The sequence below is a fragment of the Phocoena sinus genome, chromosome 11, assembly GCF_008692025.1.
Source record: "Phocoena sinus isolate mPhoSin1 chromosome 11, mPhoSin1.pri, whole genome shotgun sequence".
Classification (NCBI taxonomy): domain Eukaryota; kingdom Metazoa; phylum Chordata; class Mammalia; order Artiodactyla; family Phocoenidae; genus Phocoena; species Phocoena sinus.
Genome location: NC_045773.1, coordinates 51,297,278 through 51,316,610, shown reverse-complemented (window position 1 = coordinate 51,316,610; position 19,333 = coordinate 51,297,278). Strand labels below are relative to the sequence as shown.

At 35.5% G+C, this 19,333-nt stretch overlaps 1 protein-coding gene across 14 annotated transcripts in view; it reads right to left on the bottom strand.

Moving 5' to 3' along the window:
* CLASP2 (cytoplasmic linker associated protein 2) overlaps positions 1–19,333 on the bottom strand; it is a 178,485-nt gene that overhangs the window by 103,761 nt on the left and 55,391 nt on the right. For all 14 annotated transcript variants that reach the window (XM_032648259.1, XM_032648263.1, XM_032648260.1 and 11 more), the window contains 2 exons: positions 4,474–4,553; positions 2,105–2,197 (listed from right to left, as the gene is read on the bottom strand). In XM_032648259.1, coding sequence (XP_032504150.1) covers positions 2,105–2,197; positions 4,474–4,553 — 173 coding nt within the window. The remainder of the gene's footprint in view (positions 1–2,104; positions 2,198–4,473; positions 4,554–19,333) is intronic.

Here is a 19,333-nt window from a genome sequence, read left to right as displayed (position 1 = left end):
GAATTGAGGATGGAAAACATAAAAATAAAATACTGTGGATATTAGAAAAACATCTGAAAGAATAGTTATACAATCTTAGGGTATATATGGTAGGCAAACTATCATAAGCAGAAGAGAAATCAGAAGGCATCTAAACAACTAAAAAAAATTACAATATGGTAGGAAAAAATTATCTGCAATATATAAGTACAATACACAAGGAATGACAGTAAAACAAGAAAAAGACAAATAACCAAATATTAAATTGGGCAAAATAAATATAAGAAAATGTGTTCAACCATACTAGTGATAAGCAAATGCAAATTACAACAAAGACACATCATTTGCCTTCATTAGATTGGCAAAAGTTAAAAAGACTCGATAGCACCCAGTAATAGCTCTTACTGTTAAGATCATGGATGCCTAATACCTTTGTTCAAAATATTTTGGCAATGTCTACTAAAATAAAATTGCATCTACTCCTTACCCACCAATCCACTTTTAAAAATTTAACCTACAAAAATAAAAACACCATTGTTATAAATATGTGCAAGGATGTTTATTGCAATATTGTTAAAACAGCACAAAATATAAAAACAAGTCCATCCAAGTTTCTAGAAACATACAGCCCACCAAAACTGAATCAAGAATAAATAGATAATTTGAACAGTCCAATTGCTAGGAGTGAAATAGAATCTGCAATAAAAAAAACTCCCTGCAAACAAAGTCCAGGACTGGCTTCACTGGGGAGTTCTACCAAATGTACAAAAAAGAACTTATACCAATCCTTCTCAAACTCTTTCAAAACACTGAAGAGGAAGGAATACTCCCAAAATCATTCTACGAAGCCACCATCGCCCTGATACCAAAATCAGACAAAGACGCTACCAAAAAAGAAAATTATAGGTCAATATCTTTCATGAATATAGATGCAAAAATCCTCAACAAATATTAGCAAACTGAATCCAACAACACATAAAAAGGATCATACACCATGGTCAGGTTGGATTCATCCCAGGGTCACAGGATGGTTCAACATACACAAGTCAATGTGGTCAAAAACCATATGATCATCTCAACAGATGCAGAAAAAACATTTAATAAAATTCAACATCCATTCATGATAAAAACTCTTATCAAATTGGGTATAAAAGGAACATATCTCAACATAATAAAAGCTATTTTTGCCAAACCCACAGCCAATGGTTTATGCCAAACTCAAACTCAATACTCAATGGTGAAAAGCTGAAAGCCTTCCCACTAAAATCTGGAACAGGACAAGGATGGCCTCTCTACCACTTCTATTCAACTTAGAAGTCTTAGCCACAGAAATCAGACAAAAAAAGAAATTAAAGGTATCCAAACTGGAAGGGAAGAGGAAAATTGTCACTATATGCAGATGACATGATAATTCATATAGAAAACCCTAAAGACCCCACACAAAAACTATTAGAACTGATAAATGAATTCAGCAAGGTACCAGGATACAAAATTAGCATACAGAAATCTGTTGCATTTCTTTACATTAACAATAAACTATCAAAAAGAAAAAGTAAAAAAAAAAAATCCCTTTATAAATCACATAAAAAAAAAAAAACAAACCTAGGAATAAACCTGAACAAGGAGATGAAAGACTTATATGCTGAGAACCATAACACGTTGATAAAGGAAACTAAAGATGATTCAAAGAAATCATCCCATGCTCTTGGACTGGAAGAATTAATACTGTTAAATGGCCATACTGCCCAAAGTAATCTACAGATTTAATGCCATCCCTATGAATTTACATTCCCACCAACAGTGCAGGAGGGTTCCCTTTACTCCACAACTATGTAACCCTAAGGAGAGTCATGGTCCCTCGGCAACAATGAAGTTCAAAAAGTAGCACATGCGGAGACACTAACAAATGGGTGAGATAGGCTCCACCTGATTAGCAAAACAGAAAAAAATGGACCCTAACTAAGAAAAGGCCTATTATCTCAATGTGTTTTCCAGAAAGAAATGTTACCTATCAGACTCTCTATTTCATAAGCTAATACCAGATAGTACTACTATTGAATTTCCAAGTTTTTGAAAAAGAACATTGAAAAAACAAGGAGAGGGATAAGAAAATAAAAAAACTTACTGCATTGGCACGCTGATCCCAGTCATGTTTGTCATCTGACAAAATTTCCCTGATTTTATTTAATGTTTCTTCAAGTTCTCGACTAGAATAGATCTTAAAGAAAAGATGCAAAATTATAACATTAATATTTCTTGCCACAGCAAAATTATGCCCTCATGTTCAAATAATCTTTCCAGTAATAGTATTATTTCCCATTCTAGCACCATTTTTAAATGGAGAATGAAAATACATTATAGATAATAATAAAATAAAATGCTTTGTCTTCCTTACCTGTTACCCAGGTAAGGGTATTTCTCCGCTCATGAGTAACTTCAAATATACTTTTAAAGTACTTTGTCATTTAAAAAACAAAATGCAAATATCCTACAGATTAGTAAAAACAGGAATGAGTTCTCAAAATGACTTCAGGTATATAACATATCTATTGCATTCGTATACTTATTATACAATATTGCAAAAGGACATGTTTTAGGTTAGTCCCTCCTCCGACCCTCTCAATAGACTGTAGCCAGGATAGCTACATGCTTTATTCCCTCTGGAGCTAACTGTCTGCCAAACACCATTATCCTTTCATTCACTTAACAAATATTCACATAACAGGGATGTAACATTCTAGGCACTAAGGACACTATGGTGAGCAAAAAATAGGCATGGTCTTTGCCTTATGGAACTTATAATCTAGTCAGGGAAAGAAAAAAATTAATCAAATGATATAAAATACGAAATTCCAAATAGAAAGTATCACCAAGGAGAAGTACATACTGCCATGAAAGTATACATACAATAGGGGGTTTGAACTAGTTAGGAAAGTCAAGCTTGAATTGAGAGCTAAAGCATGAGGCAGACATCATTAGACAAAATAGAGAAAGATCAGCCTTCCCTGCAGTGAACAGCACGTGCAAAGGCTCTATGACTGAAAGAAACTGAAAGAAGGCCAAGTACAGTAGTAAAGAGTGCAAAAGGGATCAGGGGAAGAGACAGTGACCCAAGGCCTAAGTCAGTCAGTGCACAGTATTTCTCTACATCACAGTCAAGGTTCAGAGGTGGGCAAATGACCTAAATTAGTTCAGTTAGAGTGAATTTCAAAGTTTTACATGGTCAACTGCGGAAGAGGCAGAGGCTACTAAGGGAGTGAGGCTCGGACAGCTGCAGCCATGTTGCTGACCATGAGGGAAGACGATGCAGAAGAATCCAGAAATGAGACATAAGAAAGAATGGGGTCCTAGATACCATCTGAGTAGTACAAACAGATACTGCCAACAAATAGGCCCTATTTATATTTTCCACTTTCAATGGCCATTAAATTCCCCTTTTACTTAAAACAAATACTTGCCAAAAACAAGAGTACAAAGGGGAGCAAGGCATGAGACAAGGCTGAAGAGGCAGGAGGGGAACCAGATAAACATTTGTTACAGAGTGATTACTGGAGGCTTCTGAGCCTTTCCTGCCTCCCACTTTCCCTTCACAAAAGTCCTTCTGCCATATTTAAAAAGAAAGGCAGGTTCCTCTCCCACTCCTAATCTTATTATGATGCTTTGCTCTGGAATACAATGCCAGGCTCCCCCTTCCCTAACAAGGGAAAAAAGGGCCAACTCAAAAATTTACTTCAGTGAGGGGGTACATAATTTTTTAAACATTCTTTTAGAGGGCATACAGAGAGAAGAAGTTTGAATACCACTAAGTTAGGAATTGGCTGCAATAAAATAATTCCTAGGTTTCTAACTTGTGTAACTGATTAGGTTTCCACATATAAAACACTGGAAGAGTAGGTTTGAAAGGGGAAGATCATGAGTCCAGTTGTGGGCACGTTGAATTTGAGATGCCTCTGAGACATCTAAAAGGAGATGTCAAATAAACAATCAGTGGAAAAATTAGTTTCGCACTAAAGAGAGTTCTGGCTGAGTGATAAAAACCTGTGCATTATCTATGTAAAGGCAGGAAGTAAAGCCATGGATTTGAAGGAAGGAAGGAAATTGAGAGCGAGAAGAGAGGCCCAGAACCAACCCTTAAGAAATCTCAGTATTCAACAGTCAAGTAAAGAAGGATGTGGCTTTAAAGGAGAAAGAGATGAAGTGGACAGAAAAGTAGGAGGAAAAAAAATGGAAGAACATTGTATCACAGGCACCTTTAAAAAGAAAAAGTGGATGTAGTTGGACACTGCAAAGTAATATGATTCAATGATATGGATTCAATTTTATTTCAGCCTCACTGAAAAAATCACTTGGAAGTCTAATTGTACCAACAAATAATAGTTTGGTAAGTCAATTCAGGAAGAAAAGAATTTGAAAAACAGGGACAAAAATAAATAATATTATGAACAGGCACATAGGCAATATTCATGGGGAATGCCACTTCACTGGCATCCTTACCTGTATAGAAGGGACATCTGTAAAAGCCTTTATAAAATCATCTTCATCAACTGCTCCGGCGCCTCCTTCCTTAGAAGCACCTGATAATTAAAAATAAATTTATTTTTTAAAGTTTACTTTTAAGCATTTTAGCACTGAGAACACCATGAAAAATATTAACTCTTTTGATATGAAAAAGGCATAATTTTGAGACATTCCATTTTATAAGAAGGTATTAAAAAAATCTCCAACTTTTCAGAAAAGAGAAGGTACTTAGCAGTAGTTGATTAACTCTCTATAAGGTACTAGATGAGGCTGGTAGTAGAATCCAAACTATAAGAACACAGCCCTCTCATCCCTCATTCAATGCAAGACCAAGGACACAAGAAATACAGGTGAAAGGATAAACATTTAAAAAGCTGAGCAGTTGACCCTAAATGTCAATAATGATGCCAAATAAGTGAGGCAGAGGATCCACATGTGCTGCAGTGGTCAGGAAAGCAAATGTGAAAGAAATGAGGGTCTTGAAATTAACTTTAAATACACAAATGATTTTTTTATTGCACATACACAATAAAAAAGTAAACTTAATAGGCAGTAGTTGTTTAACAGCCAATAATTAGCTATTGTCTTTCAGCTCCAAATATACTCTTTTATATTGTGATGCTGGGTCTAGGACTGAGCAAACCATTTTTCTGCTGATTCTAATGGTTTCCTGTTAAACTGTGTCAATAAGGATGCTGGAAAGAATGAAAGCTGAAGGAAGAAGGGACCTGCTCCTTCCTAACTACTTCCTCTTCTTGTCAGTAAAACCCTAGCAACTCTGGCAGGTTGCTCATTTCAGTAGCAGTTCCAGACTGCAGTTTTTCTAACATTCACTGAAACCAGCTCACTATGCCTGACAGAGACACCAGACAGCTAGTACCTGCTCCTCAGAGGTCAAGTCACAGCTCTGCAGGGCCTCTCCTCTAAGCCTCTATGTTTCAATAATTTTAACCTCATTTTGTTCTTCCAGCTTTAGGGGTAGGAGCTATTTACTGTGATTGCTACATCCATGATACTTTATTTTTTATTTTTATTTTTTTCAAATTAACCAGTATTTAAATGGGGAGGGGAGTTGTTTAACAGAAGTAGTATGAATTATAAATATTATTTCCCGGGTAGTCAGCTGCTATATGTAATTGTTGTGCAGAAGACACTAAAATAGTGTCTTTGCTCTTAATGACAGTGGAGAAACCAGAATCAACAGAGGGAACTTGGCTTCATGGAGAACTGTCGTCACAAAACTCAACTAAGGAATCTTAACACAGCTGCTGAGAGTACTGTGGTATAGGTAGCTGGGGAGGAGACACCTGTTTGGGGGGGAAGGAGAATAAAGCCAGGAAGGCTCTGCACTGATGGACTGTGAAGCCGGCAGAAGGGTCAGTAATCTTCTCGCCTCCTCGGCCTCTTCCATGATACTTTAGTGTTCTCTTCTTGCATTCTTAATTCATCAATACCCATTTAACAAATTATATTAAATTCTGTCTGCAAAAATAACTTGTGGATTCTGTCTTCTGACTGAAATCTGGCTGATAACTCTATTATTTATTTTCTTCGTGGTAAAAATCCAACACATGAAATGGTTTTCAAATACCTAAGATGTACATTCCAATGGACAATTCACTTAAAAAATCTCTCTGGTTAAAAAATTAAACAGAAAATATCTCTTCAATTCAGTTTATCATCTACCAAAGGAAATATTAATACTGCAAAACTGGACTTAAAAAAAATCATCCTAAAAAATAAAAAATACTCAGGATTTCCAAAGGTGTATAAAAAGCTCCTTATCTTAAAAACAAACAAAAACCTCAGAAGGTCTTTGTATATGAGTTTTAACAGCAATAAGAGATGGACCACAGAACAGCATAAAGTTTAAGGCAATATAAAACTGCAAATTAAAAGCAATGACAATTTCATAAACTAAAAGAGGAATGGATGTATGCTTGCTATAGGAAATTCAATTAGAAGAGTAAATAAATTATAGTTACTCCCTAGATATTAAAAAATCCAATAAAATAATAAAACTCCCAACCCCATGCCCATAATCAGTACTAGTAACTAACTGATTACCTGAAAATAATCAGCTAAAGCAAAGAAACAAAAAGATAGCTAACCATATTATCTTAACATCTTATAAGATACTACATTCATTTACAATCTCTTAATATGGCAGGGTTTATTGCTTTCGACAGTGGGTCCTCTGATAGGAGTGCATATGCCTAGATTTTTACAATTTCTTCCCAATCTTTCACAGTTGTCTTTGTCTAAACCACTGAACAGAAATTTCCTTAGGGACTGGTCCTTACCAAGCAGTTCCTAAACATTCAACACAGTTTTCATAAAAACAAAGTTCTTTCCACATTCATTAATATATTTTGTTCCTTTATATTACCACTTCTTGCAAATTACTTTGTTACAATAATAAGAGCAAGCATTAGGCAAGTTTGAGAACAAACAACTGATGCCTAGAAAGTATACATCTCAAGTGGTAGAGGAGACCTGTACAGAGGTACCAGAGCAGAGCCAGTTAACAACCTTAGTGTACTACAGTGTGGAAGACAGAAAGTTTTACAGAGGAATAGAGAAGTGAAGGGGAGACCAGTATGAAGGATTACTACAGTGTATATGCAGTTTACTAAGGTATCATACATACAACAGAATGCTAACGTCGATACATTAACCCGCCAGCCATAACACAATGTCAAAATCCTTCAAGGGGATGCAGAGCATCTGAACAGATCCCAGATAAGGCCAGAAAAATGTGCCAATGACTAAGGACATACATAGGAAAGTCTAACTTTGAAAGTCACAATTTACTCTAATCATAATTTCTTTATCATGCAGTAATTTCTTATGACTAGGGCCAAATAAGCTAGTAGGGAGTGGTGGGGGAGTAGAATATAATGGCTTTTAAAAGTCCCACAGAAGATGCAGAGACAAATAAATGCAGCCTTGTGACTATCTCAGATATGACAGTTAGGTCTCTAAACCTAGACATGGGCATTACCAAATTTGGTAAGAACTTGCATGGTCTGAATAGTTAACCCTAATCTACCTCACTCTTACCTTGGAGAATCACTTTGTTTAAGCAGAGGGGCTGCTAATGGGAGTGTTTGGGATATACGAATAGTGTAAAGACAGAGGACATTCTGAGCTCCCCATTCTAAACTTGCTTATACCTTGCATGTATTACAAGTAAACCTTTTTACTATCCATGTTTGCCTAATGTTTCCCCTCACCTTGGTTTTGACTGTCTGGCCTACAAAGTAGGAAAAGGATCCCTGTATAGGGAATAAACTGTTGAATGAACTGTTTTATCTCACAATCATCACTCCATTTTCTGATACAGCTTTAAAAAGTTCACCCAAAAATACTATAAAATCCCTTTAGCGCCAGCAAGGAGAATGAATTACATAAGAAGACAGTCAAAAAGAGTAATGGGCCACGAATAAACTGTTGAATGAACTCTTTTATCTTGCAATCATCACTCCATTTCCTGATACAGCTTTAAAAAGTTCACCCAAAAATACTATAAAATCCCTTTAGCACCAGCAAGGAGAATGAATTACATAGGAAGACAGTCAAAAAGAGTAATGGGCTTTAATGTCAAATATTACTGCAAGAAAAGGAGAATGAGTGTGCACACCAAGAGGAGATGTGTTTAGATAAATTATGTTTGAGAGCAGGAGCACAAGTAGAGGTTGGGCTGAAGGGACAAGCGAAGCTGGCTTCCAATTCTACTAAAGCTCTTTCAAATATAACTGTGTTAACAATCATACCAGAAAATATTAATGGGCTGAAACAGAACAGAAGAGCTTTGCCTAGCTGCTAACCACTCTAAAACAGAGGTAATTTTTTTCTGTAAAGGACAAGAGAGTAAATATTTTAGACTTTATGTGCCATATGGTTCCTGTTGCCATTTCTCAACTCTGCCATTGTAGCCTGAAAGCAGCCACAGACAATATACAATGAACAAGGTTGTATTCCAATAAAGCTCTATTTGTGGACACTGAAATTTGAATTTCATATAGTTTTCACACGTCACGCAATATTATCCTTCTTTTGACTATTTTTAATCATTTAAAGATGTTAAAAATATTCCTAGCTCATGGCTGAAACAAAAACAGACAGTTGGCTGGATTTGGCCTGTGCACTACAGTTTGCTGATCCCTGCTCTAGAATCCACTCTAAGCTGGTAATCACTTGGTTGGGAAGCAGAGGGAGGGGAAGGGGGATTAGAGGGTACTGTCATTCAGGAGACACCACGGTTTCTAGTGTGCCAGACTGCCTAGATGAGGCATTCTCAGAAATCCTCAAATACTACTTTAAAAGGTTCAAGTATAAAGAGAAAACTCCATTCTACTTAGTCCTTAACTACTAATAAGGTGAAGTGCTGGATACAATGGTGAATGAAACAAAGGGTAAAGTACAGATACAGGAGCAAGGAGAGCACAGTTTTAGAGATGGAAAGAGGCAGATTCTTCTCATGCTACAGTGAAGCGACTAGCACTGAAGAGAAAGATAAATGCTGGAAAAACAACATGGAGGGAAATATGGCAGGAACCTTGATGAAATTCATACAAAATCTATAATTTTTAAAGAGAGTTACACTAATGAAAGCACTATCAGTGCTTTTGAAGAGTGCTATGAAAAGACAGAAAAGCTTTCTGGATCCCCAACTTTCTAAGGGAAGTAGGTTGAAAACGACACTCAGCTGAAAACACAGGACATTTTGATACAAAAGAAGAAAAGATTTCAGGGGCAGAGCCCAGAGTCCAGGGTGAAACCAAGAACAGAAGAAAACACTGATTTAGAGAAGCACACCCAAAGAGAGAATGAAACCTTCATGATGGAACATTCATGACCCCTGTAATAAGGGAACCTGACAGCAGGTTCCTGTTGGATTTCAAAATTGCTATAAATCAGTGACTACTATGAAGTTCCCGTTCCTTCCCCCAACCTTTTTAAAGAAACTTATTTTTAATTTATTTTAAAAAATGTTTTGGCTGCATTGGGTCTTTGTTGCCGTGCGCAGGCTTTCTCCAGTTGCGGCAAGCTGGGGCTACTCTTCGTTGCGGTGCACAGGCTTCTCATGGCCGTGGCTTCTCTTGTTGCAGAGCACAGGTTCTAGGCACACGGGCTTCAGTAGTTGTGGTTCATGGGCTCCAGAGCGCAGGCTCAGTAGTTGTGGTGCACGGGCTTATTTGCTCCACGGCATGTGGGATCTTCCCGGACCAGGGCTCAAACCCGCGTACCCTGCACTGGGCAGGTGGATTCTTAACGACTGCGCCACCAGGGAAGCCCTACTCCCTTTTTTTTTTTTTTTCTCGGTACGTGGGCCTCTCCTGTTGCGGAGCACAGGCTCCGGACGCACAGGCTCAGCAGCCATGGCTCACGGGCCTAGCTGCTCCGTGGCATGTGGGATCTTCCCGGACTGGGGCACGAACCCGTGTCCCCTGCATTGGCAGGCGGACTCTCAACCACTGCACCACCAGGGAAGCCCCTCCCCCCTTTTTAATGGGAGTGTCTATTATGGTTTTTCTGTCCTGTATGTTGAGTATGTGGGGTGCAAGTAGATGTCTTTTTAGTTCAGGGGTCTCTGCATGGAGAGGAGCCACACCAGAGGATAGAAACTTCATGCATCTGGACCTGATGCAGATCAAAGGATCACAGACTTTGAGCCTGATGGTATAATTAGGATGAAACTTTTGGGAAATGTCCATGAATGCATTTTGTGTGTAGGAGGCATGTAAATTATCGTGGTCAGAGGGCAAGCTGCAGTAGGCTGGCTGCAAGGGTAGCAGCAACAATTGCTCTCATTCTTGACAATTGCTCCTTTTACAATGTGACTTTGCAGATTTCCCTATTGAAAAGTGGAGTTTCCAGTAAAGAGGTGGAGAAGAGTAACTGAGAATTCTGGTTGAGACAAGACCTAGGAGAGGCTAAAGGGGTCCCTGATTGGTTATTCCCCAGTGTCCAGCAGAAAAAAACTTCTCAGAGGAAAGCTTCTAGAATCCCCAATTTGGACCTAAAGGACTTCCACTAATTAAGTTCAAGCAACAAGCTCACAATCAAAGTTTAAATACATTTGATCCTTGAACAAAACAGGTTTGAACTATGCGGGTCCACTTAAACAGGTTTTTTTTTTTTTTTAAACACTGAGCTGTACACTTTGTCTATCTATCTAGCTATCTGTCCATCTATCTAACTATTTTTGGCCGCAGGGCCTGCAGGACCTTAGTTCCCTGACATTCCAATAAACCTTTATTTCTAAAACCAGATAGCAAGGACACATTTGGCCTGCTGGCTGTAATTTGCCAAATCCTGGTGTAGATAGAAAATCCAAAATAATATATAGTAAAATCATTAAAAATTAAACTTTAGCTAGGTGACTAGATATAAAATCAAAATATTTGATTTCATTTCTATGCATCAGCAACAAAGTTAGAAATTTTAAATTAAGAAAATACTATGTCCAGGAACCTTGAGGGCATCATGCTGAGTGAAATGAATCAGACAGAGAAAGACAAATACAGTATGATCTCGCTTATATGTGAAATCTAAAAAACAAACAAACAAAAAACCAAGCACACAGATACAGAGAACAGATCGGTGGTTGCCAGAGGCAAGGGGTGGATGAAATAGGTGAAGGGAGTCAAAAGGTACAGACTTCCAGTTATAAAATAAGTAAGCTACGGGATGTAAAGTACAGCATGGTGACTAGAGTTGACACTGTACTGCATATTTGAAAGTTGCTAAGGGAGTTAATCTCAAAAGTTCTCATCACAAGGGAAAAAAAGCTCTGTAACTGTGTATGGTGACGGATGTTAACTAGACTTATTGTGGTGATCATTTTGCAATATATACAAATATTGAATCATTATATTGTACAACTGAAATTGATATAACATTGCATGTCAACTATACCTCAATTTAAAAAAAAAAAGAAAATGTGTTGACTCTATAGATGAATTTGGGGAGAACTCACATCTTTGTAACACTGTTTTCCTATCCAGGAATGCAGTATGTCCATTTATTTATGACTTTTAAAATTTCTTTCAATGAAGTTTTACAATTTAAAAAAATACTATGCTTTTTGGGACTTCCCTGGTGGCACAGTGGTTAAGAATCCGCCTGCCAATGCAGAGGACATGTGTTTGAGCCCTGGTCCGGGAAGACCCCACATGCTGCGGAGCAACTAAGCCCCTGCGCCACAACTACTGAGCCTGCACTCCAGAGCCCATGCTCTGCACCAACAGAAGCCACCTCAATGAGAAGCCCACGCACTGCAACGAAGAGTAGCTCCCTCTCGCCGCAACTAGAGAAAGCCCGCACACAGCAGTGAAGACCCAACGCAGCCAAAAAAAAAACCGTTTTTTAACATAAAATAAAAATATTCTGAGGTATCTAGAAATAAAACAAACCAAACAAACAAAAACAAAACAAAAAAAGTGAAAAACCTTGAGGTGGAAAAAATAAATTTTAATGAGACATTAAAGAACACTAAAATAAATGGATAGATATTCTGTGTTCATGGACAGGAAGACTCAGTATCATAAAGATGTCCAGTCTTCCCAAAGTACTGCCATAATCAAGCCTCCAACAGGATTTCTTGTGGAAGTTGTCAAGCTGATTCTAAAATCTGGAAGGGCAATGGGCCAAGAACTGTTGAGATAATCCTTATAAGAAAAGGGAGGAAGTACTTGCCCTAACAGAAATGAAGACTTACAAACCAAAGATAATGATGACAGGTTTTAGTGCAGGGATAGGCCAACTAATCAAATGAACAAAATACAAACTTCGAAACAGACCCACAAATGTACAAAAATTTGATACACGACAAAGAAGTGATTCAGATCAACAAGGGAAGTAATTCAATAATGATGCCTAAAATTCAACAAAATGCTGAGATAATGGATTATCTAGTTAAAAAAAAAAGGTTATTTCCTTACCCAATTTAAAAACTTACAGTAGACATTCTGATTCCCATGGGAAAATGGTAGTCATCCAAATTCAAATCAAATGTTTTACTAAATACTCCAAAAACCAGAGACCAAAAAGAAAAACAAATAAAACTGTCCACAGCACATACTTGTAATACAAGTTTTCACTTCAAACTTCAATTTACAGGTAAATGGGGAAATATAAACATCCAAAACCAGCAATGTCAATTACAGAGTCCTCACTGGAGAGAAAAATCCGAGGAATTTGTATGGAAGAGGATGATCTTGGCAGTGGAGTACGAAGACATCAAGGTTCCCCTCCGAACAAGAGGTAAGTGGCACTTAGAAGGTGGAGGTATTCCTTCAAAGCTTGGCGGATAAAGGAAAGGAAGAAAAAGATAACAGTTCTACTGAAATGAGATGGTATCACAGAATCAGAAGCACTGAATAGAAAGCCTTCCATGTATCATTTAGAAAAGAAGTTGCATTTCACTATACCAACAGAAGAGGGCATTCCTGAACTAACAAACAGTAAATTTTTCTTTCTGGCCCCACAGAATCACTTATTAAAAAATATTTTTAGGACATTTGAGGAAATTTGAATATAGAATGGAAGTGCTTAAAAGGAGGTATATAGTTAGAACAAACTTACAGAAAATAAAAGGGCTTAAAGGAACAAGTTAAATATCACCACAAAGAAATCAGACAAATCCACAGCATGGGACAATCTAAAAGACAACTAGCATAGACTCTTTAGAAAAAAAGGCAATGTCATGGTATAAAAATTGGTGAAGGGATTTTTTTATACATAATATTATGGAATTTTCTGGCATATGACAATTGTATTATGGTTATAATGAAGCACACCTTTAAGTCTTAGGAGGTGTATATTAAATATTTATGGCTGAAATGTCATGATGTCTACAATTTACTTTCCAACTGTTGAGTTTTGGAAAAAAAAAGAATACGTGTGGGAATATATCTATATGGAGATGGTTAAAACAAATATGACAAAATGCTAGTTATTAAATCTAGGTGATGAGTGTTTACTGCATGCCAACTTTTCTATATGCTTAAAAATTTTCATAATAAAAAGTTTGGGAAACCACTCACTAAAAAGTTAGAATAAGTACAGATAAACATCAGGAACATCAGTAACCAAAATATATCCAGTTAGTAGTATCTCAATTCAATGGAGTAAAGAATGCTTTATCCAATTGCATCGACATTAACTTGCCCATACATAAGAAAAGAAATTAAAATGAATATACTGTCACTTTATACAAAAAAAAATTCCAGATATACTTAACAAACTAAATGTAAAATAATTTATGTTTTAGAATAAATTAGACTATTTGTATAAACTTCGGGGACTAGACAATAGTCCTTCTTATTCAAGACAGGAAATTGGGAAGTTAAAAAAAAAAAAAAAAAGGATAGATATTTTACCTACCAAAACAAAAATTTTTTAATTTTGACATAAAAATGCCATAGACAAAGGAGGAACTGAAGAAATATTTGTAACTTTTAATAAAAGCATAAAAGGCCTAATATTTTAAAAACTGTAACAAACTGAGAAGACAAAACAGCCCAATTAAAAAATGGGCAAATAATAACAAATTACAATTCACACAAGAGGATACGCTAATCCCTATTAATGAATTTAAATATTCTGAATCTCACTGGAATGTGAACTCTGGGAGGACAGGGTCTTTGTTCTTGTTCACTGATATTTCCCAGAGATTACGAGAATAGCAGCATACTAAAAGCTTCCAGTAAACATTTGCTAGCTGCTGGCTGGCTGGATAGACGGGTGAGGATTAAGAAAAAGAAGTACCATTTTTCACCCATCAAAATGAACCTGTTATATTCAAGGCCGGAGAAGGTAAAATAATGTCTTTATTAAAATTAAAAGCACATGATTCACTTTGTTATAAAGCAGAAACTAACACACCATTGTAAAGCAATTATACTCCAATAAAGATGTTAAAAAAAAATTAAAAGCACACACAACTTTGACCAAGCAACCTCATTTAGAGGAGTCTACTCTACAGATCAGAAGCACCAGAATGACCAAATACATAAGTACATGGAGACCTGCATTCTTTGTAATGGCATAAAGTTGCGAACAACCTGAATGACACTGACAGAGAAATAGTTTATTAAATCATGGTACATCAATAATGTGGAACACGGTAGAGCTATTAAAAGAATGTGATAGCTCTCATTCTTGATGCTGAAGGACGGAAGGATGTTTTGTGAAAAAAAAGCAAGTTGAAAAGTGTTTACTAGTATGTTTAATGGGGGCAAAAATAAAATCTAATCTAAATACCTACACAAATAAAAATGGAGTAAGATGTGGAAGGATATCATACATAACACTGGGCAATGAGATTAGGAAAGCAAGATGGTATGAAGTTTTTTTTTCTAAACATTTCTCTAATGTTAGACTTGTTAACAGTGAGTATACATTTTATATTTAAAAAATCAAATTATGCCATTCAATTTATTAGTAAGAAACACATAAATTGGTTCTAAAAAAGAAAAATGCCAAGTTAATGGAAAAAATTAAATTTACAGCATGCCCATCACAGAAATAATGCTTCTTACCAATTCAGTAATATAATGTAATAAATATAAGTTGGAATTGTAAGTTATTACAAACTTCTACTTTATATGGATCAAGTATAACAAAGCTAACTAATGGAAAATCCCTCACATGTGTGATCTATATTAATGATATTTCACTCTTTTCTGAGGCAAATCTTGAAATCAATTTGCCTACCTATATGACACTATAATTTTCTAACATTTAAATCTCAGTCAAAAAGTATAGGCAAATGAAGTATGGAAAGGCCAAAACACTAAAAACCACTAACACTGGTTGGTGGGATAATGAGCATGGGCAGATACTGTAATTTCTTTTCCAATTTCTTTTCTGCTTTCTTTCTTGAGCATTCCTATGGTCTCCTCATTGCCTAACATGAAGCCTTGCACACAGTAAGCTCTACATACAGATGTAGATAAAGATAATAACTCATCTGTGAAGAGACTGGGTCTTCAATATATCTACTAATTTTAATCACAATAATTTGGCTGTTTATATTAATTTCCTCCCTTCTCAAACATTCTGAATGCTTCAGAAAATAAACCTTGCACAATGAAATTTCTTTGACTTTAAGTCTTGCACAAAAGGTAAAACAAAACTGAGGACAAAGAAAATAACTACAGCAAAACACACATATTCTTAGACACAGTAGGCCATTGGGCAGTTTATTGATTTATATTTATAATAACTTATTGGTTAATTATTCAAATCTTATTTACCTTAAAACCACAGTTAAGAGAGACAGCACCAGGGCATCTTATGATGAATGACATGAGATTCACAGAAATTTAAGACAGAATGGTGACTGGCCAATCCTTAAATTCCAAATGTCATTAATAGTGTTTTGCTATATGGGATAAAAATACGAAATATGTATTATATGCGGTATTACTGAGGAGATGACCCAGAGATAATCCAAAAAGCCCTTGATGGTGGGCCAAACACTGGGCCCTTGTTTCATCTCTGCTAATAACTAACTGATCTTGGATACATCATTTAGCTTTCTGAGGCTTAGTCTCTTCATCTGAACTGTGGTCAGATCATCTTTTAAGATCCCTTCAAGGCTAAAATCTTTTGGGTTTAGTATCATTCCCTGTCATTAAGGGGAAGAAAGGAGGAAGAAAACGAGCAAAACAAAATACACAAACAGAAAAGTTATTTGGTTTTACATAAGTTCAAAAACAAGAAATTTAGGTTTATGAATTAAAAATTTAGATTTCAAGATTAAACAACAAATTCTGTGAGATTTGTTTCATTAAATACATACTGATTTTCATGATCTTTATTTGTTTAAAAGGAAAAGCATCTTTGTTGTTTGCATCACAGGAAAAAATGGGAATGATTAGCATAATTTGTGGAAAACAGATATTTAGACATTCTTAATAAAACCTCAGGTAAGACATAAAGTAAAACTAATATAAAATACCCTAAAGACAAGTAAGTACTACTGAATTTGAAAAGACAGTAATTAACCAATTGTAAGAGTTCAAAGTTAAAGCCATTTCAAAGTAGTCTTTGATATGAGATGGAAACAATTGAGAGAAAATACTCTGTCTGCTTGAATGAATGGGCAAGTGAGAGAGAACAACAGAACTTTGACAATTGATGATTTGGTTAATGATGTGTTTCAATGATTACATACAAGCCTCAGTGACAAATCACTAAGGTAAGAATCTGGTACTAATGATAAACAAAAACAATTATATCATCATCTAATTCAATTTTTATTTTTAGAAAAGAATAGCAGCCAAAATAATTGGTACAGGAATAAGGACATTATAACTCAGTAAGCTTTAAAAAGGCAATTTCAAAAAGAAAACTCTAAAAAGTATTTCCATTTATAATGAAAAAATTACCAGTTTGCTTACTTCCAAATATTCTATTTTGCTGGGAATCATACTAGTTGAGGTTTAAAATGACTGATTTGTGGACCCTGAAAGTAGTGATCATTCCTGTAGATTATAACCTCAGAGCTTTAGGATCTAGAAGAGTTCTTATTTACCCAGTGAGATTAGTGTTGGTGGCAGTATAGCAACGTGATTTTTGCACCTCATCTACTTATTAGATGCATGACCTGTTCAAGTTGCTTAAATTCTCTGAACTTTAGTTTGCTCATCAGTAAAACTGAGATAAAGTATCTAACTCAAGAGTTCTGAGGTTTAAATGAGAGAACATAAGTAAAAACATCCCCCAATTTTAAAAAACTATTATCTAAAATACTATAGAGATGTAAGTATTACAAATAATCTGGTATAATCAGCAATTGTATTAAAGCCATTAAGCCAAAAGGGGGGAAGATATGTTTATCTAAATTCCTATTATGAAGCCACAAATGTTATTCAGAAAATGGACTACTTAAGGGAATTCAATTTAACCTTATTCTAATTAGCAAAGCACAAAGGTAACACTTTTGACATCCACATAATATGGATTTTTATAGCCATGATATATTTGGAAAAGGTTATGGGAGCAACCCATAACCTTTTTCTTTTTTAATTCTCCTTGGATTAAAAGCCCCACAATTACAATATGAGTAGAAAAGGTTGGCACACCGAGGCAAAGAACAAAACAAAACTAACACACACTAAAGATTAAACACAGGTCCTACTGTCTTTAACTGGCTAGGATACTTTGCTAAAAATAGCATACATCTCTTTAATCTTGACATATATCTCTGGGAGAAGTGAAGTAAATTAAACTCCAAAACTTCAGAGTAGATTCAATCAGGATTCCAAAGAAGCTCACTTTATTATTTTGGTAATCCTTCTGAAAAGAAATTTGTTAAACTCAGTGGACTGTGACTGGCTTATACCACTATTGTATACCTCCATCTACCATACTCCTTTAATTAGGAACCAATCATACCTGTTTATTATATACCAAGGAGTAGCAAATAAAATGCCTGGACTAAATCACCATTATTCCATGTAAAGTTATGAGAAAGAAACTGTACAGTCTAGAAAACACAATAGTTATATAAAGAGAGACGGGACAACCTTCAAGAATTTGAAAGTATTATGTTAACAGATAATTCATCTTCCCTGCCTAAGTTACAAGGAGGCAGATTTTAATGCAATATAAAAAAATAATTAAATTTATCCAGAATTGAAATGGCTTATAACTTTTCTGGAGGATACTACGCCAAACTGAAAGAACACAAGAAATCCCTGTAACTTTTGATTAAGTAAACTTTAAAAATTTATTCCAAGGAAATGATTGGAGATATGCTAATAAAATATATACTTAAAAGAATGATGGCACCGTTTATAACTGCAGAAAACATGAAAGCAGCCTAGATATGACTACTAACCATGAATAGTTTTAAATTAATAATTTTAGACCAATGAGGAAATGATCAGGGTAAAATATTAATGAAACAAAAGGTATACAAAACTACAAAAGGAAGGGTGCCAATTCTGTCCTCCTCCTGAGAAAATATTTGTATGTGTAAAAATAGTTAGAAAAGTTATTATAAAAATAACTGGAACAAAGTACATCATAATTTATCAGTTGATTATGTCTATACGTAGTGGTACTGCAGATGGTTTTTGTCCCAAATTTTAATCCATGAGCACATATTTCATCAGATGCTGAATAATCATCTATCAGAATATTTTGAAAGGGATTGCTATACTTGAATAGTAAATTTAACTATATGACTCCCAATGTCCCTTCTAACTCAGATTCTATAACTCTAAGAAAACATTCTACAACTGATTTAAAAATCAATAAGCTTCTGCCAAGAACAAAAAGATCTAAAGTTAAATTTTCAAAGAAGGACTGACAGCCAAGAATAACAATTTCTGAAGCAATATCAGTATCCTTTAATAGCTTTTTTCTTACAAAAATGGGTAATGAATGAACCTAAATGAGCTATGGCAAACAAAAGAAATAAACTAAAAATTGCAGAATGAATACTCAACTGCCAAAAGACTGAGGAGGAAGAAGTGGAGGAAGAGGAGAATGAAAAAAGAATGAAGGTCTCTCCCTTATTTTTATCAAAAGGGCCACTGCCCTTTGGATAATATAATCTGTATGAGTGATTAATGACTACAATCATGAAAGCTACCTACATTCTCATATCTGGTAGGACTACAAATCAGAGAAGGGGGGAATGGCATTAAGAAAGTCTGCTGTTTCTTTAAAAAGAAATCTGATTTTATCAATTTGATTAACATCAGAATTAAGTGACCTTTGGTAGGTAAACTACAATCTTCAATTTTCATCTAAGAAAAGAAAGTAAAACATGAAAATCAGAGCTAATTATAAACTACTGGCTCAGATTCAC